Source organism: Salvelinus fontinalis, chromosome 15 (assembly GCF_029448725.1).
Source record: "Salvelinus fontinalis isolate EN_2023a chromosome 15, ASM2944872v1, whole genome shotgun sequence".
Lineage (NCBI taxonomy): Eukaryota > Metazoa > Chordata > Actinopteri > Salmoniformes > Salmonidae > Salvelinus > Salvelinus fontinalis.
This window is the reverse complement of record NC_074679.1, coordinates 28,061,912-28,086,276: the sequence shown is the minus strand read 5'-3', so window position 1 is coordinate 28,086,276 and position 24,365 is coordinate 28,061,912. Positions and strand designations below refer to the sequence as shown.

Below are 24,365 nucleotides of genomic sequence, written 5' to 3'. Positions count from 1 at the left end.
TTGTCTTGCTCACATTGAGGGAGAGGTTGTTGTCCTGGCACCACACTGTAAGGTGTCTGACCTCCCTATAGGCTGTCTCATTGTTGTTGGTGATCATTCAGCAAACTAAATGATGGTGTTTGAGTCGTGCTTGTCCATGCAATCGGGTGAACTGTGAGTACAGGAGGGGACTAAGCACACACCCTTGAGGGGCCCCAGTGTTGAGGATCAGCGTGACAAATTTGTTGCTGCCTGCCATTACCACCTGGGAGCGGCCCGTCAGGAAACCAGGATCTAGTTGCAGAGGGAGGTGTTTAGTCCCAGGGTCCTTAGTGATGAGCTTTGTGGGCACTGATGTTGATCGCTGAGTTGTAGTCAATGAACAGCATTCTCACATACAGGTCCTTGCAAAAGTATTCATCCCCCTTGGTGTTTTTCCTATTTTGTTGCATTACAACCTGTAATTTTAAATTGATTTCATGTAATGGACATACACGAAATAATCCAAATTGGTGAAGTGAAATAAATAAAGATATGGAAAAGTGGTGCGTGCATATGCATTCACCCCCTTTGCTATGAATCTCCTAAATAAGATCTGGTACATCCAATTACCTTCAGAAGTCACATAATTAGTTAGTCCACCTGTGTGCAATCTAAGTGTCACATGATCTGTCACATGATCTCAGTATATATACACCTGTTCTGAAAGGCCCCAGAGTCTGCAACACCACTAAGCAAGGGTCACCACCAAGCAAGTGGCAAGGAGCTCTCCAAACAGGTCAGGGACAAAGTTTTGGAGCTGTACAGATCAGGGTTGGGTTATAAAAAAAATATCTAAAACTTTGAACATCCCACGGAGCACTATTAAATCCATTATTAAAACATGGAAAGAATATGGCACCACAACAAACCTGCCAAAAGAGGGCGTTAATCAGAGGGGCAACAAAGAGACCAAAGATAACCCTGAATGAGCTGCAAAGCTCCACAGTGGAGATTGGAGTATCTGTCCATAGGACCCCTTTAAGCCATACACTCCACAGAGCTGGGCTTTACGAAAGAGTGTCCAGAAAAAACTGGGAAACTGGTCAGAATTGAAGGAATGATGGATAGTGCTAAATACAGGGAAATTCTTGAGGGAAACCTGTTTCAGTCTTCCAGAGATTTGAGACTGGGATGGAGGTTCACCTTCTAGCAGGACAATAACCCTAAGCATACTGCTAAAACAACACTCGAGTGGTTTAAGGGGAAACTTTTAAATGTAATGGAATGGCCTAGTCAAAGCCCAGACCTCAATCCAATTGAGAATCTGTGGTATGACTTAAAGATTGCTGTACACCAGCGGAACCCATCCAACTTGGAGCTGGAGCAGTTTTGAAGAATGGGCAAGAATCCCAGTGGCTAGATGTGCCAAGCTTATAGAGACACCCCAGGAGACTTGCAGCTGTAATTGCTGCAAAAGGTGGCTCTACAAAGTATTGACTTTAGGGGGGTGAATAGTTATGCGCGCTCAAGTTTTCAGTTTTTTTTCTTGTTTGTTTCACGATTTAAAAAAATATTTTGCATCTTCAAAGTGGTAGGCATGTGTAAATCAAATGATACATTTTAATTCCAGGTTATAAGGCAATAAAATAGAAAAAATGCCAAGTGGGGTGAATACTTTTGCAAGCCACTGTAGCTGTTCCTTTTGTCCAGGTTGGAACGGGCAGTGTGGAGTGCGATTGAGATTGCCTCGTCTGTGGATCTGTTGGGACGGTATGCAAATTGTAGTGGGTCTGAGGTTTCTGGCATGGTGGTGTTGAAGTGAGCCATGACCAGCCTTTCATAGCACTTCATGGCTACTGACAGGGCGGTAATCATTCAGGCAGGTTACCTTCGCTTTCTTGGGCACAGGGACTATGGTGGTCTGTTTGAAACATATAGGTATTACAGACTCCGACAGGGAGAGGTTGAAAATGTCAGTGAAGACACTTGCCAGTTGGTCTGTGCATGCTTTGAGTACACATCCTGGTAATCGGTCTGGCCCCGTGGCTTTGTGAATGTTGACCAGTTTAAAGGTCTTGCTCACATCGGCTACGGAGAGCGCGATCACACCGTCATCCAGGACAGCTGGTGCTCTCATGCATGCTTCAATGTTACCTCGATGCGAGCAATGAAGTAATTTTGCTCGTCTGGTAGGCTCGCGTCACTGGACAGCTCGTGGTTGGGTTTCCCTTTGTAGTAATATTTTTAAAGCCCTGCCGCATTCTCGACGAGCGTCAGAGCCGGTGTAGTAGGATTCAATCTTAGTCCTGTATTGATGCTTTGCCTGTTTGATGGTTTGTCTGAGTGCATAGCGGGATTTCTTCGATTAGTGTCCCACTCTTTGAAAGCGGCAGCTCTAGCCTTTAGCTTGGTGAGGATGTTTGCCTGTAGTCCATGGCTTCTGGTTGGGAAATGTACGGAAAAAAAAAATGCTCACCTGCCAAGGGGACTGGTAAATTAAAAAATCCACCAGTTAATCATATTTTTTACCAGCCAAAATAATAAATTTCCTTTTTGTGTCACATATACATTAATTTCAGTACGTTTCATTGAGATCATGAGGTATTATGTTGATTACAAACTTAGAGGCCAGAGCAAATTTTGAAACAAAATGATTTTATTATATTGATCAATGGTTAATCAAATCAAGTTTATTTGTAGAGCACATTTTAAAAACAACTGTAGTTGACCAAAAGTCCTATACATAGTGAAGAAATGCCAAACAGTGGGCACACAATGAAATAAACAAAACATATCAGATACAATGAATAAGCGTACATGGAAGTCAACAGGGCAACAACAATGGTAAGATAGAATTATGAGAAGTGCAGTGGACAGAACTGGTGCTCTCCTGATACGAAGGGGAAGCAGGTCTACAAATCCTTTACTTTGAGTAGAAATACCCTGAAAAAATACAGGTATAATAGAGACTTATCAGATGCTGGTTAATTTTGGCTGTGGCTAGATTTAATTTCCCAGCCTGAATACAACTGAAGAAGTCTTCAACTCAAAATTCTACTGAAGTATTTGCTATTAAATGTACTTACGGATCAAACATAATAGTAAATTAGGTTTTGTAAACCTATCAGATGCTTAATAAACTTAAACCTCATCAGACTCCTCACTCTCTACCGCAATCACCCTCTGCACGGTCCATGAAGTCTGGCCTCCTGCTCCTGACAGAGTCCTGGTGCCACAGTGTCACAGTTTTTATCAGACCATACTCCCTGATCTCTGGAGAGGACTGCTGGACCATAAGGAGATCTGACAGTGTATCAGACCTTAGGTTGGACCGCCAATCGGTTTTTATCCGTTTCATGGTATTAAAACCTTCTTTCACATTCATCTGTGGAGGCTGGGAAGAACAGGACCAAGTCAACCAATGCCGGAAATCGGGGCAGGACTGCTGATGGCTCCTGTTGACATGGAACCAGGACATCTTCTGCAGGGACTGGGGCTCTTAGTACATCAGCACCTTCAGGACAGTCCACTGGTCAGGGATCCTTTCAACATGGATGTCAGAGGTCTCGACAGGCTTGTAGTGGTCCACCAGGGTTTCCTTTTCAGTGTCTATAGAATAACTGTATACATTACAACAAGCATCATGCAGTTTTAATCCTCAAACTATAAAAATATGATGATGAACCTGAGCCTAACCTAACTGCCCTGTAATACAACATTAAGTAACCTGCTGCATCTCCTGGCTCTGGCCAGTTGGTGAAGCTGACCAGCTTGGTGGCACACAGGACCCGTAACACTCATACTCTCGACTAGCCCGTCAAGCGTTTTGTCCTGTGAGGTGACGAGGGTCTTGCTGTCACCTCTGTTCAATGAAATTCTCTCATCTGTTGGCAATTGTGGCCATCATGGGCCCATCTCTGATAAAAGGCTAATTTTACCATCCTTTCAGAATTTCCCTTTACAACACACTCATTCACTCTCTCCCTCTCTTATTGATGTATTTCTTTCTCTTGATTCTTTTAAGTTAGTATTTCTTATTGCAGCTTAAATAAACATACCTAGTTTTGTACTTTTTAAGTACTGCCTGTGTTGAGGAGCTGTGGGCTTCTGCCATGGTGATGGTGGCCCTCGGCAGACTGGTTGCTCAGGTGTGTTAGTGTGTCATGCAGGAAGCCACAGAAACGGATAACAACAGCCTCCCTCGCAGTACTGGAGTATTTCCTGGCCTTGGCCTGCTGGACACCTCTGACATTTTGGGCATTAGCAGATTGAATCTGAAATACATAAAGAACAAAGACATACAAACAGACAATTAATTGCTTTCCAAAAACTCTATTAGATATGACACATTTTATCAGTGCATAAAGCATTGAAACATGATGTTACCAATCGTAACCGTGTTTGTTATTATTTACTGGACATTACATATTGATGACTTTGAGTACTTAGCATGGCAATCTAGAGTCACTACCTGTTCCAGGTGCTGGACAAGCCCCTGATAACCTCGCAGGAAGTGGTCCAGTGCACATAATAGCTGTCCTACCCATCGGGTCCCGCCAATTCTGGTGGGCACCAGTGGTGTGTGCCCAAGAGCCTGGAAGCTGTTTACCAGGTTTGCCCTGTTCAGTGGACTGGTGTGGTAGAAGGTGTAGAGCCCACTGAGGAGGTCTTCTACTTTCTGAAACATCACGTTGGACCGGATGGCATCAGAAAAGGTCAGTTCAAGGCAGTGTGCCATACAGTGGATGCTGACGATGTAGGCCCTGTCCCCCTTCAGCCGGCTGACCACACCATTCTTGGCTCCGGTCATCACAGCAGCTCCATCTGTTCCCAGAGCGACCGACTTGCTCCCCCACTCATCACACACTCCCTCCATGATGGCACTGATGGAGTTGCTTATGTGTGCCGCGTCTGCCTTCTCCACCGACTTGATGCCAACAAACTTCGACTCGATCTTGCCCTTGTGACAGAATCTGCCATAAATTAACTCCTCCTCTTTCACAGAACTGTCTGTGGAGAGAGATTTGGTGTTTTTCAGATTCTCTCTGATATTGTTTCTCTCCACCTCTGTGATATGGGGCATAAGCTCTTTGGCCTGCTTCTCATTTCTATTTGTTGAGCCCACAGCGATTCCTCTCTTTCATCCAAACTGCAAAAATCAAACATCAAATTAATTCAATAATAATTAAATATACAATCATGTTATCTAATATAGCTGGCAGTTGGTTGTGCTAAATTAGCCTTCTACCCTTTGTTTTCTTCAGGATCAACACTATAAGGCTGGTAAAGTCAATTGTGTCACAATGCTTTAATATGTAAACAGCATCTGGAGAAAAACATTAAAATAGAATGTTACAGAGCCATAGGAAAGCGTGGAGATCCATGTCAGAAATAAAAAGATGAAGCTGGAGAACAATCGTGACCATGAACACAGCAAGTTTCACATTGAGCCCGGGACAAAGCACGGAGATCCATGTCAGCATCAGTAGGCCTATCACTTTATGGTATTTATACACTATTTTGAGGTGAACCAAAGCTTATCAAGAGCTGAGAAATAACCTACAATACTGGACCACGTCTGCTAAATAGACTTTAAAAAACTAGCTACAAAAGTACTAGTCTAGCAACAAGAGTAACAAAATTTTCACTTACTGGCACATCCACTCCAAGTCAGAAAGTGGTCTCGCCTTCTTGCCAATGGCATGTACAGTCCTTAACAGTATCTTCATCTTCGTGCTAGTCTGCTCTGACATTGCCATTAGCACTGTCACAGAAGGTATCAAGAGGAGAGGCTCCGAGTGAAACTTGCTGTGTTCATGGTCACGAATGTTATCCAGCTTCATCGTTTTATTTCTGATGACAAATGAGTTGTTTCTGCTTTTAATTTTGCCATACTGGCGACATACAGAACAACTCATCACTACAGCCTCAGCATCATACTGTAGCCAGCCTCTTGAAACTCCTTCATCTCCAAACCTCCATTTCTCACTACTTTCTTTTTTTTATGTGATTCATCCTCTTTTTCGTCGGTGGGTTTTTGTTTCAAAGGTTTGCTTACTCCAGGTAAATGTCGCCACAACAGCTATTTAATGAACGGTAGCTAGCAGCAGACCCGTGGCAAGTGAGCGATGTTGAGTAGCTGATGTCCCGAATGGTAAACAGTGCCGTGAAACTAGGAGCACTATGAGACGGTCTGTGGCTGGCAAACATGAGTAATTTCCTTCGAGCCATCATGACAGATATTTTATTACATGACTATTTTGGTATTAACATTTGCCCGCCAGTGTGGCGGATAGCCTTCTGAGATTTACTCGCCAAAATCTACCCGCATTTGGTGCTTTGCAGGTGTTAATTTCGGAACCTGGTACGGTCAGTGTGGGGACGACGTCGTTAATGCGCTTATTGAGGTGTAGTCGAGCTGTAGTCGATGAACAGCATTCTCAAGTAGACGCTCCTTTTGTCCATTTGGTAAAGGGCAGTGTGGATTGCGTCATCTGTGGATCTGTTGGGGTGGTATGTGAATTTTAGTGGATCCAGGGTGTCTGGGATGATGGTGTTGATGTGAGCAGTGACTAGCCTTTCAAAGCAGTCATTTAGACGGGTTACGTTCGCGTTCTTGGGCATGGGGACTATGGTGGTCTGCTTTAAACATGTGGGTAGTAGACACTTGCTAGCTTTTCGGCGCATGCTCGAAGTATGCTTCCTGGTAATCCGTCTGAATGTTAACCTGTTTTAAAAGTCTTACTGACATCGGCTACGGAGAGCTTGATCACACAGTTGTCCGGAACAGCTGGTGCTCTCATGCATAGAAGGCATTTAGCTTGACTGGTAGGCCCGCATCACTGGGCAGCTCGTGGTTTGGGTTTCTCTTTGTAATCTGTGACTGTTTCCAAGCCCAGCCACATCCGACGAGCGTTAGAGATGATGTAGTAGGATTTGATGTTAGTTCTATATTGACACTTTGCTTGTAGGATGGTTCGTTGGAGGGCTTTGCGGGATTTCTTATTAGCATCCGGATTTGTGTCCCGCTCCTAGAAAGCGGCAGCTCTAGCCTTTCGCTCAGTGCGGATGTTGCCTGTAATCCATGGCTTCTGGTTAGGATATGTACGTACGGTCACTGTGGGGACTACGTCATCGATGCATTTATTGATGAAGCCAGTGACCAATGTCGTAAACTCAATGCCATCAGATGAGTCCCGGAACATATTCCAATCTGTGCTAGCGAAACAGTCCTGTAGCTTAGCATCCACTTCATCGGACCATTTCCGTGTTGAGCACATTACTGTTACTCCCTGTTTTGAGTTTTTGCTTGTTAAGAAGGAGTTATGATCAGATTTGCCAAATGGATGGCGAGAGAGCTTTGTATGCGTCTCTGAAGCGTAGAGGTGATCTAGTGTTTTTTTTTTTTCTAGTTGCATAGGAGACATGCTGGTTAAACTGATTTCTGTTTCCCTGCATTAAAATCCCCAGCCACTAGAAGCACCGCATCTGGGTGAACTTTTTCTTGTTTGCTTATGGCCTTACACATCTTGTTGACTGCGGTCTTTGTGCCAGCATCGGTTTGTGGTGGTAAATAGACATCTATGAAAAATAGACATTAAAAGTCTCTTGGTAAACATTGTGGTCTACAATTTACCATTAGCTATTCTAACAAAGGTGATCAGAACTTCAAAACTTCTTTAGTATGACAGATTGCGTGCCAGCTAGGGTTCAATGGCGGGAACCTGGTTACTGAGATTTATCGCCCTAAACCACTCCCTTTTCCCGGATTAAAACTTCCAGAAACTGGTCAATTATTAATGAATTATTCATATGAACAGCATGACGTGGAATGGAACTGTGAAGTTAAATGCAATGTTCTTGCGCGAGATAGTACGCAGCATCATCTGGATATGTACGCAACAAAAGTTCAAAATTCACCTTCTGCTACCATTTCTGTCAAGCCGGCTACGCATACAATTTGACTCATATGTTCGATAAATCCAACATGTGCACCACACTGCAACTGCCTCTGCAACGCAATTCTGCAAGGCAAACGCAGGGTTTCATTGGAAATTAATGTAATTCTGGTGTACCAAAATGTGATGACACTGCCGGGTGTGATCGAAGCATAATAATACAACTATTGCAGTTGCAAGATTTTTTTGTTGTGAGAAGAGAAATCCATGTGGGGATGTTGTATTTGCGCTTGCGCGACCATCTGCTCACTCGACCACATTCCGCGTGCGCTCACGGGACCCATCCTCTGTGCGCTCGTCTCAGTGTTTGCTTGCTCACTGATGTTTAATCTTTCTCAACAGTGTCACCTCATCCTCAATGGACTTTAGAGGCTGATTTGACGCCATACCTGGCAATACAATGTCACATCAATCTTACTCTATGTTGAAGAATACCCATCGCAAAGAGCAAATCTGAACACACTGATTTTTGCGGGTTTCACAAAAAGAGATGTCCCACAGATTTGAACGTTCTTAGCACGGCACTTGCTTTACATTTGGGCTGTATAACGCCTAAATATCATAACAGACAGTATTGGGATTTTCAGACATGGGTAACAACTGCCACATTGTTTTCAAATGATTTATGTATTTTGAGGACCACATTGACATTTAGTGAAAACAGATTGGTTTACTGCAGTTTTGTAGAATTCTCACACAGCATCCATTGTTTGCCAGGTGAACTGACAGGACTACTCACATAATGAAAGTTATAAAGTATGTTCTCTCATTTTCGATAAAAATGCCGTTTAGGGAATTTAAAACTCCTTAATTCAATAAACATCTCCCATTGACCCATTTTCGGAAAATCCAAAACATCAGTAGACATGTTTCTAACATTTTACAAAATTGCATGCTATACAGTAAGTATGCCTTCACTACACAGCTTTTGTTGAAATTCTCATGTAGCTATGTGCCATAGATGTGATGTGTGTGTGTGTGTGTCCATGTATTAGCTCCTAAAACACTGATGGTGTAGTAATACCCCCCATGGGGCTAAGAAAAGCACTTTAATCTGAATTTTTCTTATCTTAGTGATGAGTTTCCGAGCCTGTTTTGGTGGGACATTGATTATTAATGGTCTGCCTGTCTTTACCATTGTAGATGTTACTTTCATTCAGCAGTGCTTAGTAGCTATCCTCCTTGGGCAACATTTCATTGTGCTTCAGGCACAACCACCTAGACTTTATTTCAACAACAACAAAAAACAATCTGGAAGAGAAGTGTGGCCTTGCAGTGCTTTCATTGTAAGGTGTTATTAAACATTTATGGAGAGAGAACGAAATAATACATCAGTCATTTCTCTGGTGTTTGGTGCTTTTGTGAATTTCATGTATAGAGCATCTGTTAAAAGCATTTTACATTTAAAATGTTTATGTGTGGCCTGTGTCCCCTGGACCCAGGGTTCTACACTAACCTTTTCCACTGGCGGCACTGAAAAGGTTGGTAGCACCAGCACATAATTTGGTCGCACAATCTTTTAAATTAATATAATAATTGATCATGACCTGGCCTCTGTCCCATAATATGCCTTTATTCCATTTAGAACCCGGCTAAGAATGACTTGCCACATTTTTAAATTAGCATGCCTTTGTGTTCTTTAATTAGGATAGATTTACTGTAACAGCAAAGAAAATATACTTAAAATAATGTGCAAAATGTATTTATTACGGATGTCAAAGTTACATTAGTTTTTTTCTGTTTTTTTTTCTGCAAAATCCTCTATAGCAGAGGTGTGGGCCACAAAACATCTGAACTCATGAGGGGCCGCAGAGACTCGTCGGTCTGCGTACCCACATCTCCCACAGGGCGGCGCACAATTGGCCCAGCGTCATTAGGGTCGGCCGGGGTAGGCTGTCAATGTAAATAAGAATTTGTTCTTAACTGACTTGCCTAGTTACATAAAATGTAACTACATCAGGGGACCATTTTGAGATCTGGGAAAAATCTGAGAAATTGAATTTTTGTTGTTGTAGTTAGCCTTTAATTCAGGTAAACGCCAGGCAGTTGTTTGGCCAGCGGTGTTTCTGTAGTGCACTTAGGATGGAGTTTCAAAATAAATGGCCACTGGATTGATGCAAATAATCCTGATTCTGCCAAGAAGGCGCAGGCTACTTTGTAGTTACATTTTTATTGTCTTTCCATCTACCTGAAAACGGTTAGCCTACACAAAGCATGGCTAATGGCTACACATAGTTGTGCACCGCACAAAGCAGGGCTCCACATTCAGGTAAATTTGCCAGGGGCACACTGGGCCAGTGCCAACTGAAAGCTACTTGCATTAAGTTGTTTATTGGTTAGTGGCTATTTATATCTTTATTTGGTCGAAATTGTGATAGCTACCTATGCAGGGAAAAAATTGTGGGGAAAAAAAGTTGTGTCTTTTGCTATCGTGGTTAGCTAATAGATTTACATATTGTGTCTTCCCTGTAAAACATTTTAAAAATCAGAAATGATGGCTGGATTCACAAGATGTGTATCTTTCATCTGGTGTCTTGGACTTGTGATTTAATAATATTTAGATGCTAGTATTTACTTGTGACGTTATGCTAGGCTATGCTAGTCAGCTTTTTTACTGATGGGGGTGCTCCCGGATCCGGGATTGTGACCAAGTAGTTAATTAAAGTATATACTGGCCCGGGACAAGATCTGACAGGAAATCAAATGATGAGTGTGTAGCAATTAGCCTATACAGGGTACATACAGACATTGGCACGTCAAATACCTTTTTTGACTAGGCCTACCTATTGTCATTATGCATTGACATTCACATTATTATTACATTCTAAAATATGTCAGAATAATGTGGGTATTGCCTGGCTAAATAGACAGCATGCTCCCGACACAAACACACTAATGAAGTCTGTCCATGTGTAAGGTTGTCAGCCTCGCCATTTGAGATGTGTTGCTGTATTATATTTTAAAATGAGAAAGCGACCAAAAAAGCGGGTTCCCTTTTGTAATGGGACACTTTGTAATTGGACACTTTGAATGGAAAACCAAGTTGAACCAACATTTAGATGTCTTGCGGTTAAACCATGTGCGGTTATTATGAGCAACAGACTAGCGCAACATCATTAAATTGAAACGCCGGGAAACAAATGGAAGCGCCTACGTCTCATAAACGGATCAGAAATGAAATCACAGAATAATTAGTGCCTTAAAGTATTCTTACCCTTTGACTTATTCCACATTTTGTGTTACAGCCTGATTTCAAAATGGATTACTTTTATTTTTTCCGTCTACACACAATACCCCATAATGACAAAGTGAACGTTGTTTTTAAAATGTTAGCAAATTTATTAAATTAAATACATAAATATCTCATTTACATACAGTACCAGTCAAAAGTTTGGACACCTACTCATTCCAGGGTTTTTCTTTTATTTGTACTATTTTCTACATTGTGGAATAATAGTGAACACATCAAAACTATGAAATAACACATATGGATTCATGTAGTAACCAAAATAGTCAAATCACAATACATTTCATATTTGAAATTCTTCAAAGTAGCCACCCTTTGCCTTAACGACAGCGTTGCATGCGCTTGGCATTCTCTCCAAATGTGGAGGAAGTTGAAAAAGATAAAACAGAAGGCTGTCGTAATCAGGAGACAGGTGTTTTATACATCTTCAAACTAAGGGCAAACATGGCATCCGTGACACAGAGGGAGAAGCGATCATCCATGTATATGGGTAAGAGTGTAGCTAGCTACATTTTCATATATTACATGTTTCTAATTTGGTGAAACTTGTTCCGTGCAAGTTAGTATACTGCGAACATTAGCTGGCTGGCTCGCTAGCTAACGTAATGTGTATGATCTGTGTAGTAATATTTGCATCTCAGCCATTTGCATTGCTAGTTATAGCCTAATGTTAGCTATCTAACATTGAACCTAGCTGTTTGGTTAGCTTTAGCTGTCTGTAGATTCATGCAGGGTGGTAATGTTATGAGTTGGGATTTTGGTTAATTGTTTAGCTACATGTCAAAAAAAGACTCACTATGCAAGTAACCAGTTTACACCTTTTGTATCCTGTCCATGTGACAAATTAACTTTAGATTTGATTTAATATAGTGTGTGTTTACCAGAGACGTTAATATGAAGAACAACATGACCTGCACCAAAGTCAAATTAGGATATAACATTAGGCCAACGAGACAGTGTCCAAGTTATACAATTCTCTGGTAGAATGCCCTGCTTTTATTTTGTCACACTCACAACCATAAGCTATTTTCTGTCATTAGCTCGCCATTATCTTGTCGCGAGTTTATTGTTCTGTAATAATGAATACAATTTAGCTAAAGTTAAGGCGTTATCAGCTATATGATATAGTAATTATGTTTTATTTAACTAAACAAGTCATTTACAATGACAGCCTACCCCGGCCAAACCCGGACGACGCTGGGCCAATTGTGCGCTGCCCTATGGGACACCCAATAACGGCCGGTTGTGATACAGCCTGGAATCCAACCAGGGTCTGTAGTGACGCCTTAGGCACTGAGATGCAGTGCCTTAGATCGCTGCGCATCTTGGGAGCCCTGAACTGGCTAGCTAGCTAACAAGCTAGAAACAAACCTCTTTTATTTTCATTTTTTTGAAAGTTGCTTTTAGCCTGGTTTGCTTGATTGACATATACTAAATTGGTGTTAAAATACACCAGTTATGCTATTTTGGACCCATCAAGCTGTTGTCATGCAGCCTGTTTTTGTTTATACTTTTCAAAACGACAAAAAATAAATCATGATGTCACTGCGACAACTGTATACAGACATGTCGATAAACATAGTATAAACTAGCTTTTAGTCTAAATCTTTGGTTGTACTCACTGTTTAGCACATGGCCTCGCATGTGAATCCTTAAAGAGATGGGTGGGGCTAAAGCTTAAGATGGTGTAAACGATGCTGAATGGGTGTAGACCAAGAAGAGCTTTCCAGTAGGTGTACCAAAACATTCAAGGGCCGTTTTCTCAAAGGTGGGGTTACAAGTTTATCAACTTTCAAAGCATAATTACTTTCCCATTGTTCTTCAACTGTACTGTATGATAAACATTTTTCTAGCTCCCAGTCTCTACTTTTATCCAATATAAAAAAAAAAATGCAAATGTTGCTACACAAGATCGAGCCGTTCGGCCACATGTGGAATAAGTCACGGTATGAATTTTCTGAAGGCAATATTAGCGCAGTAGAACTTCTAAATTGGCTACCATAACTTCAATGACTTTTCAAGGACCAAAGAGCTTAAAGGAAATGTCTGATTTTCAAGGTATACCATTCCATGATGACTGAATTGCACATCACAAATACTTAACCAAGACTTTAAAGTTTTTAAATATTTGGTTACCCATTCTTGCCTTAGCATTTAGTGGTAGTTATAACTTGGAACATCTTTCCTACAGTTACCGCTGTCACTCTTCGCTCCACGTAACAACCAGCTTTTTAAGAGCTGAGCGCTCTCTCTGCCTGACAGTTTGTCTGTAGGCTATATCTGTGCAGAGAGCATGTGATAAATAAGCATCCATTTTTTAATAGTTTTTTACAATCAATTATATAGCCTAGATTAAAAATAGCATTATTGCAATATTTTGTTTTTTCTCTCTGCCCACTGACTGGGATGATTGACTGGCCCGGAGGCTTTCCAAAACCTCCCTCATAAAGGCACGTTCTGACACGCACACACACGGGCATTCCCGTGCTGTTGCTTCTTTAAAAAGTTGCTTTATTTTTGCTCAATTGCACATTACTGTTTGAATAAATCATGGTAATAAAATAATTATAACGTGACCAGGTGCATTGTTTTCACTGGCACCCTTACGACCAATTAAAAATGTATGTCTCACTGCCAAGTCAAACGGTCGCAAGTGTGACTGTTTTGATCATGGTATCAAATCCTTCCCACACCCCCCATACACAACACATACACATTTTCAGTCAGGACTGTTCTGAATCAGTGTGTTGTTGTAGGCTATAGTAGGGATAAGACGCCTGCCATTTAAAAAAAATACAATTTGTGGGCTTATCCTTTCTGTTATAGTCTAAATTTTGATCCAAAGTTACATCTTCATGAGATGTAATTTGACTGGAGAGCATAGTCCTATTTGAATTGCAATTTTCACCCTGGTTTGTCTTAAGTCTTAACCCAGTGGTGGCGTTAGTGTTTGCACCGGCTTTGGCTGGCAGCACTGGCACTGGGCAGTGAGTGGGCAGGCTGGGTGAGTGGGTTTAGGAAATGAAAGGGGGGATTGATCAGGATACAGCCTCTGCCTCTCCACAGTCCTCTTTGTCCATTCATTGTGCTTGTGGGATTGAACCTATTGATTGTGCAAGTCTCCTCTGAAGAACGATTCTGTGAGGGAAGATTGTATTTGATGGGGACATCTCCGGGTAGGTGGAGCACAGACCTCCAAACACTAAGACTGGAGTAGGGTGACTAACTGTAGATAACATTACCGAGGATTACATTATAGATGATGAATCAGAAATGCTGCTATTGTCACATTTTGGACTGGTTCTGAAGACCTTAACCTAGAGCTGGGCAATATCTCGATTTATTTTATGTTTTCTCTTTGTTGTACAAATTTCTTTTCTTTTAAGGTCAAAATCACTACATTTCAAACAGTCAGCAATGAATTCAGGGTTGTGAAAGTATACCTAGGCTAGTTATAAGTCTTCCACAACCATAATACCAGCTAATAATTAAATAGTTTAGCCTGCATTTTTTTGCAATCAATGATCTGGCTTTCAAATCTGTCTTTTGAAAATGCAATGTTTAGTTCCAGATTGAATCAGAGCCATGCATAATGCACATTCACTAATAATGTCTAGCTTCTTGTAGCAGACCTTGGGCTGTAGAAAATGAACACCGGTCTCATAAACAATCACACAAGCCCACGTGCTAGTGAGTAGCCAGCTAATCTTTAAGTTTCAAGTTTAGCCAACTTGGATCTATTTTCTAGCTAACAAGGCAGAACAGTTGAATTGTTATAGGGAAATGTTGTTAAATTACAACTTCATATTCATCTCCAGCACCACCCCTACATCAACATATGTGACATAGAAACTCACCAATGTTTGATTGATGACATCATTGGAAACACACAAAGGTAAGTGCTTCCGATGTCATCCTCAACCAATTAGTAGGCAATGCCTACTCACAATAGGCCGACATCATAAAATGATTGTCATTGGAAACACCCCCCCCCTTTTATTTTTATTTTTTATTTTTACTACAAAACATAGAAACGCATCATTTTCACATGTTGGGGTGGTGCTGGAGATGAATGAAGTTGAACACTTGAATGTCAGTTTATGAACAGTTTTCTGTGTCTCCAACTTCGTGAACAGCATGTTAGCCTGTCCACTTTTGTTAATGTTGAAATCAAGTGACCTACCTCATTTCTCTCCAATTCCCAAAATAATTGTTTTATGCTTATTGCACATTTATAAAGACTAGACAGCTAATATAAGTCTTTGGTTAAAATGCTGCTATTGGTACTGGGTACTGCAATGCCGCGTGCGACAAACTGAACATTCATTTCCCAGAATCAATGTTCATTGATACTCTCGTTTTAGTAGTGTCTGTTCTGTGTACATTTTGAGTAGTTGAGACATGAAAGGGTATGGTTAGAAAGGTGATCTTCTCTATTACAGTCAAATGGGTCTCTGTGGACCAAACCTGAAATGCACATAGTGAGTTGAAACCACTTGTTAGAGAGGATCCCTCATTTTTGTTGTTGTGAGTGGCAGGTGGAGCGGCTTGGGGTGTGTGTGTGTAAACTATAGGGGAAGAGTCGAAGCATGAGGTTTCACTCGCTAAAATCTATGCAAAATAAGCCCCATGCGTTTCTATGGGCTAATTTTGGACCTAAGCTTGCCTTTGAGACAATGACTCCCATTGTTAGTGTGTAGACATGAGCATCTTGCCATTATATACAGATCTCTAGTGTAAATGGGAAGGAGCACACAGCACAGAAAGAGACAACCAAAAAGACATAACGACAAACTACCATAGAAAACGGGATTTCTTGCGATACAGGCATCTGGAATGTCACACAAACATATAAAAAAAACATTTTGCCCTACCTTAAGCCCCTCTGACCCATAATAACCCACTGTGCCATCTTCACATGACCCTAGGAGCAGTCATGGGGTCATAGCCAGGACTATCGCTTTAACACATTTCTCATACTAGGTTAACGCTGTGGTTAACGCTGTGCTGTCACTAAGTCGATGACTAGGGGACTGCTGGTGGCTCTTTCTTGTGTATGGTGGCAGGGCTGGAGTACAGGTGATGCTCAGAGCCTCCATTCTAATCCCTTCTAAGTATCAAGAGGCTAAAAATGCCCACTCTGGCCCAGGTCAAAAGGCAAAGGGATTACAATAAGCTAGAGCACAGATTTAAAAGGCTGTCCCGGCTAATGCAATGATGAAGAGGCCTCCAGGTGACATTGCACACTTCACTTCCTGTCCTTAAATGCCAGTCCATTATCCATCATTATGTCCAGTCTTCCTATCCAACGCCAAATGGCTTTACTGGAAAGGTAGAGATGTCATGGCCCAGTGTCATCGAGCAAGAGAGATGGCATTGACTGTTACCGCTGACAATAACAGCTGTGAATGGGTGGCTGCTGAAGGCTAACAGAAGAGTGGAATTGATCCTGCTTTATTGTGGACTGATCGCAGCGGTCATGACTTGTTTCATATCATATTGATCGCACTCGTGTGCAGTCAGTCAGCGATGGCAGAGCTACAATATTCCCCTGTGAGTGGGTTGTGTCTAGCAGACCAGCTCTCAGCCCTGTTCTGACTGAGACCATGTGTTTCCCAGGCTGGCTGGCTGTGGGGACAGGTGGCCAGGGGAGGGAGGAGGAGGAGGAGGAGGAGGAGGAGGAGGAGGATGGGGAGGAGGTGGTAGTCGTTGCAGTAACGAGGGCTTTGGGGATTACAGTGTAGTGGTTGGTTGTTTAGCCCAATCACTAATAAAAGGAAAGGTTGGTGGATTTTTATTCAATTAATATAATTGATTCTGAAATACTGTAATCAGTCAAAATGTCAACCTGAACTCTCTTATTGTGTGGGGGGTGGATGACAGAACAGAAGGCCTGTGTGTTGGATGGGAGGAGAGCATGGGGTTTCCCAGCTGTAGGGGCCAGCTGGTGGATGTAGAGTATTGGTCTGTTCTGGAAGAGGCACCTCCATTCACCAGGCAGACCAGGCCCGTAGTAACAGCAGACTGAGAGACTGGGCATCACAAGGGTGCACCAAGATAGAAATGTTAACCACACACTAAATAGAGAAGTTATGATGAGGCCATGTTGTCCTGTGTATTTTTAATTGAGTCAGCCAGTTCAGGCTCCAAGTTAGTGTGACTAATGCGGTAGAGGTATTATGCTGCTGAACCATCATGTGAGTCAGAGAGCCTCCCCAGTCTGGTCTGGATAGTCCTGTAAAGGAGACCTGACACACATCTTAAACTCTGCTCTTCTACAGACTAGTGCAGAGCAACAGCTGCGGTGTGGCTAGCTGACAGACGGAGGGGGAGCATTTTAAAGTGCTTTATGTAATAACCCAGCTATAATCCAAGGTGACGCTTAGATAACTAATACAATGAATGTGATCTATGTGGATGAATGAAAGTGGATACAAATGGCCCTGCTCCAAAACCCTAGGAACACACATTATTATTCATGCATTCACTTAGACAAGCATATTCTGTAACATTCTTTTTCAGAGACCTTTTCTCTCTTGGAAGAATATCTTTATCTACCCTTTGGGGGAATGAATGAACTTTTCCTGAAATGTTAGAAACTCTCACATTCTTTCTCCCCATTTCTCTGATAGGTACAATGGCTCCCTCCCAAACGGAGACCGGGGAAGAAGGAAAAGCCGCTTTGCCCTGTACAAGAGAAGCAAAGCCAACGGTGTTAAACCCAGCACCGTCCATATCCTCAACACGCCACAAGCCAGCAAGGTAAGGCAGGAACCTAGCCTACTCACATATTCATGCACAATCTAAGTAATTGGTGGATGAAGACTGAGTTCTCATGAATATGTTATTACCCTTCTTAGCAAATTGATAGAATGACCAACAATTGACACAACAGTGAGCACCAACACTGAATTTGACTCATTTGACTTTTTAACACTTTTTTCATGTATCTAACTTGAAATCCCAGTCAAGAAAAATTGTTGCTCTATTGATGGCTCTGACATTTACTACACAAAAGCTGCAGCCAGACCTAGCTTTGCTATGTGTGGTGTCTGCCAGAAAACTGCCCAGTCCAGTACAACATGTCTGTCCTCTTGCATTCCTACATTTGGTATCCTAGCAGTCAGCTAAACAAGCTAGAGTGCCTGCTGCTGACGTCTGCAGTTTTTAGAAGCACATGTTTCAAAGCACTTCTCCTTTTTTGTATTTGGGCCTTCTGGCTTAAGGCCCTTCAGTCTGTGTCAGTCTCCCACCCTGTAGCCTGACTGAGTCTGATAACCTCTTCTCCCAGTGAGAAGAGCTTAGGAGCTAGCTGATAAAGGCTGTATCATCTCTGACTGTTCAGTGAACTGTACTGGGCCCTGCTCTGTCTGCTGTTTCACGACACACACCAGTATGTGTAGGTTTATGTAAGAGGTCATGTACAGCCTGTTATATAATGATGGAGCTTTATTAACCCCCCTGCACCTTCACCTCCCATTCCCTCTGCCACCCTGGTATCAGGGTTAAACTTTTAAACTTGGTTTAGTGGGGTGAAGTGAGGAGGATGTTGTTGCAGTTGGCTGACCTTCCCCTCACAGCTGTACACACATTGATGAAAATAGCTGTTCCTTCTGAGGCAGGCAAGAAAGGGAACCTCATTTTGAGATTCTGCCTTTAGTAGCCTACCACTGTTGTCAGTGATTTAATTCACCATAGTCCTACATGCGGTAAAGAGATCAATGGAACGCAGACCATGGGTGGAAGAACAAGGACACTGTCATTGGCTCACCCCAAAAAAATCTGATATTCGTCATCCGTCATGAGTTTTGAGTTCAAACAGGCCCACAATGTGTGGTTATTAAAATCCGATTTGGATATACACTATATATGCAAAAGTATGTGGACATCCCTTCAAATGAGTGGATTCAGCTTTTTCAGCCACACCCATTGCTGACAGGTGTATAACATCGAGCACACGGCCATGCAATCTCCATAGACAAACATTGGCAGTAGAATGTCCTTACTGAAGAGCTCTGTGACTTTCAACTGTCATAGGATGCCACCTTTCCAACAAGTCAGTTTGTCAAATTTCTGCCCTGCTAGAGCTGCCCTGGTCAACTGTATTTACTGTTATTGTGAAGTGGAAATAACTAGGACCAACAAGGGCTCAGCTGCGAAATGGTAGGGCACACAAGCTCACAGAGCGTGTACAAATCGTCTGTCCTCGGTTACAACACTCACTACTGAGTTCCAAAATGCCTCTGGAAGCAACATCAGCACAATAACTTTTTGTCGTGACGTGAGCTTCATGAAATGGGTTTCCATGGCTGAGCAGCCGCATACAAGCCAGAGATCACCATGCACAATACCAATGGTTGACTGGAGTGTTGTAAACATCGCCGCCATTGGACTCAGTGGAAACGAGTTCTCTGGAGTGAGGAATCATGCTTCACCACCTCCCGCAATGCCTAGTGCTAACTGTAAAGTTTGGTAGAGGAGGAATAATGGTCTGGGGCTGTTTTTCATGGTTCGGGCTAGGCCCCTTAGTTACAGTGAAGGGAAATCCTAATGCTACAGCAGACATTGTAGACGATTCTGTGCGTCAGACTTTATGGGAATAGTTTGGGAAAGGCCCCCTCCTGTTTCAGCATGACAATGCCCCCGTGCACAGAGCGAGATTCATACAGAAATGGTTTGTCGAGATGGCACAGAGTCCTGACCACAACCCTATTTGAACACCTTTGGGATGAATTGGAACGCCAACTGCGAGCCTGGCCTAATTGCCCAACATCAGGTCCCGACCCCACTAATGCTCATGTGGCTGAATGGAAGCAAGTCCCCGCAACAATGTTCCAACACCTAGTGGAAAGCCTTCCCAGAAGAGTGGAACCTATTATAGCAGCAAAGGGGACCAACTCCATTTTAATGGCCAAGATTTTGGAATGGAATGTTCGACAAGCAGTTGTCCACGTACTTTTGGTCATGTAGTGTATTTGGCTGTTTTCGCAGCATAATATTTAGAAATGGTCCTTTTCGGGGTTAGAATAAATGTCTGCTAAATGCTAACTACTGTTTGTATAAGCTTGTAACATACTGTAGCTAGCCATATACAGTACATTCAGAAAGTTCAGACCCCTTTTACTTTTTCCACATTTTGTTATGTTACAGGTTTATTCAAAAATGTATTAAATTGTTTCTTTCCCCATCAATCTACACACAATACAATGACAAAGCAAAAAACATAGTTATTGAAATTTTGCTAACATATTACATTTACATTTTAGTCATTTAGCAGACGCTCTTATCCAGAGCGACTTACAGTAGAGTGCATACATTCTATTACATTTTACATACTGAGACAAGGATATCCCTACCGGCCAAACCCTCCCTAACCCGGACGACGCTATGCCAATTGTGCGTCGCCCCACGGACCTCCCGGTTGCGGCCGGCTGCGACAGAGCCTGGGCGCGAACCCAACCCAGCCTGGGCGCGAACCCAGAGACTCTGGTGGCGCAGCTAGCACTGCGATGCAGTGCCCTAGACCACTGCGCCACCCGGGAGGTCGTATATATATAAACATATATAAAAAATAATAACAAAATCACATTTCCATGAGTATTCAGAACTTTTACTCAGTACTTTGTTGAAGCACCTTTGGCAGTGATTACAGCCTCAAGTCTTCATGGGTGTGACGCTACAAGCTTGGCACACCTGTATTTGGGGAGTTTCTCCCGTTCTTCTCTGCAGATCCTCTTAAGCTCTGTCAGGTTGGATGGGGAGCGTCGCTGCACAGCTATTTTCAGGTCTCTCCAGAGATGTTTGATCAGGTTCAAATCCGGGCTCTGGCCGGGCCACTCAAGGACATTCAGAGACTTGTCCCAAAGCCACTCCTGTGTTGTCTTGGCTGTGTGCTTAGGGTCAATTATCCTGTTGGAAGGTGAACCTTTGACCCAGTCTGAGGTCCGGAGCACTCTGGAGCAGGTTTTCATCAAAGATCTCTCTGTACTTTACTCCACTCATCTTTCCCTTGATCCTGACTAGTCTCCCAGTCCCTGCCGCTGAATAACATCCCCACAGTATGATGCTACCACCACCATGCTTTACCATAGGGATGGTGCCAGGTTTCCTCCAGACATGACATTTGGCATTCAGGACAATGAGTTCAATCTTGGTTTCATTAGACCAGAGAATCCTTTAGGTGCCTATTGGCAAACGCCAAGTGGGCTGTCATGTGCTTTTTTACTGAGGAGTGGCTTCCATCTTGCCACTACCTTAAATGCCTGATTGGTGGAGTGCTGCAGAGATGGTTGTCCTTCTGGAAGGTTCTTGCATCTCCACAAAGGAACTCTGGAGCTCTGTCAGTGACCGTCGAGTTCTTGATCACCTCTCTGACCATGGCCCTTCTTCCCCGATTGCTCAGTTTGGCAGGCGACCAGCTCTAGGAAGAGTCTTGGTGGTTCCAAACTTCGGTTTAAGAATGATGTATGCCACTGTGTTCTTGGGGACCTTCAATGATGCAGACATTTTTTGGTACCCTTCCCCAGATCTGTGCCTCGACACAATCCTGTCTCGGAGCTCTACGGACAATTCCTTCGACCTCATGGCTTGGTGTTTGCTCTGACATGCACTGTTAACTGTGGGACCTTTATGTAGACAGGTGTGCTTTTCCAAATCATGTCCACATGTGGACTCCAATCAAGTTGTAGAAACATCTCAAGGATGATCAATGGGAACAGGATGCACATGAGCTCAATTTCGAGTCTCATAGCAAAGGGTCTGTAAGTAAGGCATTTCTGTTTTTATTTGTATTCTTTTGCAAAAAAATCAACCTGTTTTCGCTTTGTCATTATGGGGTATTTTGTGGTGATTGACGGGGGGAAAAAGCAATTTAATCCATTTTAGAATAAGGCTGTAACGTGACAATGTGGACAAAGTCAAGGGGTCTGAATACTTTCCGAATGCACTATAGAAATCGATGGTGTTACTTGAAGCCTATTTTTAAGTGTAATGCAGTTGATTGGTTACTGACGTATTGGTTTGACATCCATACAAGCATTATTCTCTTATTACCCCCAGGAGGGTATGAAATGCACATAAATATAGGCACATTTTGTTGGTAGGCAATAAGGAGATTTTGAATCTTTCCCGCATGGGGGGTGCGTCAGTGGTGTTGCCATGGCATTCCCATTGTTTTGATCGATTCGATTCATCTCTTTACCTCATCTATACCTAATGTCGTAGAGCCAGCACTGAGGGTTCTATTTGAAAGCAGAGATGTGAGATATCCATTCAGAGGGTAACTGTTACATGTGGATTTCCAAGTGTGTACTTGTCCACCGACGCTTTCTCTTGCTCAGCAGGAATGTGTTCCCTCTGTTCTCTCAGACACTACACCAAATCTCCCTCCTCGCACTCTGTAGTAGGTCCATGTGAACACGTTGAGAAAGCGCTCTGCCTGAGTAGGGCTCACGTGTCTGTGCACACGCTGGTGCTCATGACAGATAATGAGGAGCTCCCACGATCACTACCAGACTCCTATTCAAATCCTGCCTCTGCTCCCTAATCTGCCCACTTGATCTCAATTACAGGTGTCTGTCTGGGTGTGTTTGTGTTCCTTTGGGTGTTCCCTAACAAACGGTTTAGACCTCACTCTCTTCAGGTCTCAGTTGGTTGTGTGGGATTTTAGAACTGGGTATGTGGCAATCCCAAAAGTAGCCAAATGTTGTGTTGAAAATGTGGAATGCTTTACACTTGTGGGAATTGGCCTACCGGTATATGGAACAGGTTTCTTACAAAATAAATATGAAAAGTACATGCATAAGCATGTTAGCAATTGAAAGGGAACAGTTTGGAGATGATAGGACAATTATTAGACCAAAGTTTAGGACAGAACAGTTCACCTGACACAACACTGAATAAACTGTTGCTTTTTACGTGCATTTTTTATATTTACCGTACTTTTCGCCGCATTTTTGATAATGCCATTTTGAAAATACTCTGGATACATTCAGTAACATGATAATATTCCTCAAATGTGGGTTAGGTGCAACATAACACAACACAAAAAAATAACAAGGGTTTGAGTGAGAGGACTAAATGGTGTCTTCAAATGGTCACACACTTCTCCAAAGTGTGCACAGTTCTTAAATCATTTAAATGCTGCACCTTTTTAGGAACTAGAGCAAGCACACTTGTAGTTGTTTTGTTTGAAACCCAGCCCTGCGTCCCCACCTTTACACAATCACTGTTGTTTACGCAATCCAAAAACGGTCCATTTATAAATCCAAATGTGGGTCAGGTGAGCATAATATGAAAGCTTGTTCTATTGCCAATATGACTAGCTAAGTTATAAAATGTGATCTTAAATTGTTAGGCTTTCACAGGGAAATTCTGAGAAACCAATGGTAGTGTTGGTGCCCATAAAATGACATCATGAGTGCATTCAGGTGCGTACTACATTGCGATTTTTCTTCACAATAGACAAACCGGCTCATTCTGTTCAGAACAACCCAGGGTATGATGCCATGTCATCTTGTAACTGTACATCAAACATAGTGATCATAAACATTGACAATATGACATTAGTTTTATGATTTAAAAAAATATATACACTGCTCAAAAAAATAAAGGGAACACTTAAACAACACAATCTAACTCCAAGTCAATCACACTTCTGTGAAATCAAACTGTCCACTTAGGAAGCAACACCGATTGACAATGAATTTCACATGCTGTTGTGCAAATGGAATAGACAAAAGGTGAAAATTATAGGCAATTAGCAAGACACCCCCAATAAAGGAGTGGTTCTGCAGGTGGTGACCACAGACCACTTCTCAGTTCCTATGCTTCCTGGCTGATGTTTTGGTCACTTTTGAATGCTGGCGGTGCTTTCACTCTAGTGGTAGCATGAGACGGAGTCTACAACCCACACAAGTGGCTCAGGTAGTGCAGCTCATCCAGGATGGCACATCAATGCGAGCTGTGGCAAGAAGGTTTGCTGTGTCTGTCAGTGTCCAGAGCATGGAGGCGCTACCAGGAGACAGGCCAGTACATCAGGAGACGTGGAGGAGGCCGTAGGAGGGCAACGACCCAGCAGCAGGACCGCTACCTCCGCCTTTGTGCAAGGAGGAGCACTGCCAGAGCCCTGCTAAATGACCTCCAGCAGGCCACAGATTGTCTAGCCCAGCTGATTTGTACGGGTCCAGGTTTTGCAGCTC

At 42.7% G+C, this 24,365-nt stretch overlaps 1 protein-coding gene across 1 annotated transcript in view; it reads left to right on the top strand.

Moving 5' to 3' along the window:
• LOC129811698 (E3 ubiquitin-protein ligase pellino homolog 2-like) overlaps positions 1–24,365 on the top strand; it is a 47,163-nt gene that overhangs the window by 3,904 nt on the left and 18,894 nt on the right. Inside the window, exon 2 of the mRNA XM_055863215.1 lies at positions 17,799–17,928. Coding sequence (XP_055719190.1) covers positions 17,799–17,928 — 130 coding nt within the window. The remainder of the gene's footprint in view (positions 1–17,798; positions 17,929–24,365) is intronic.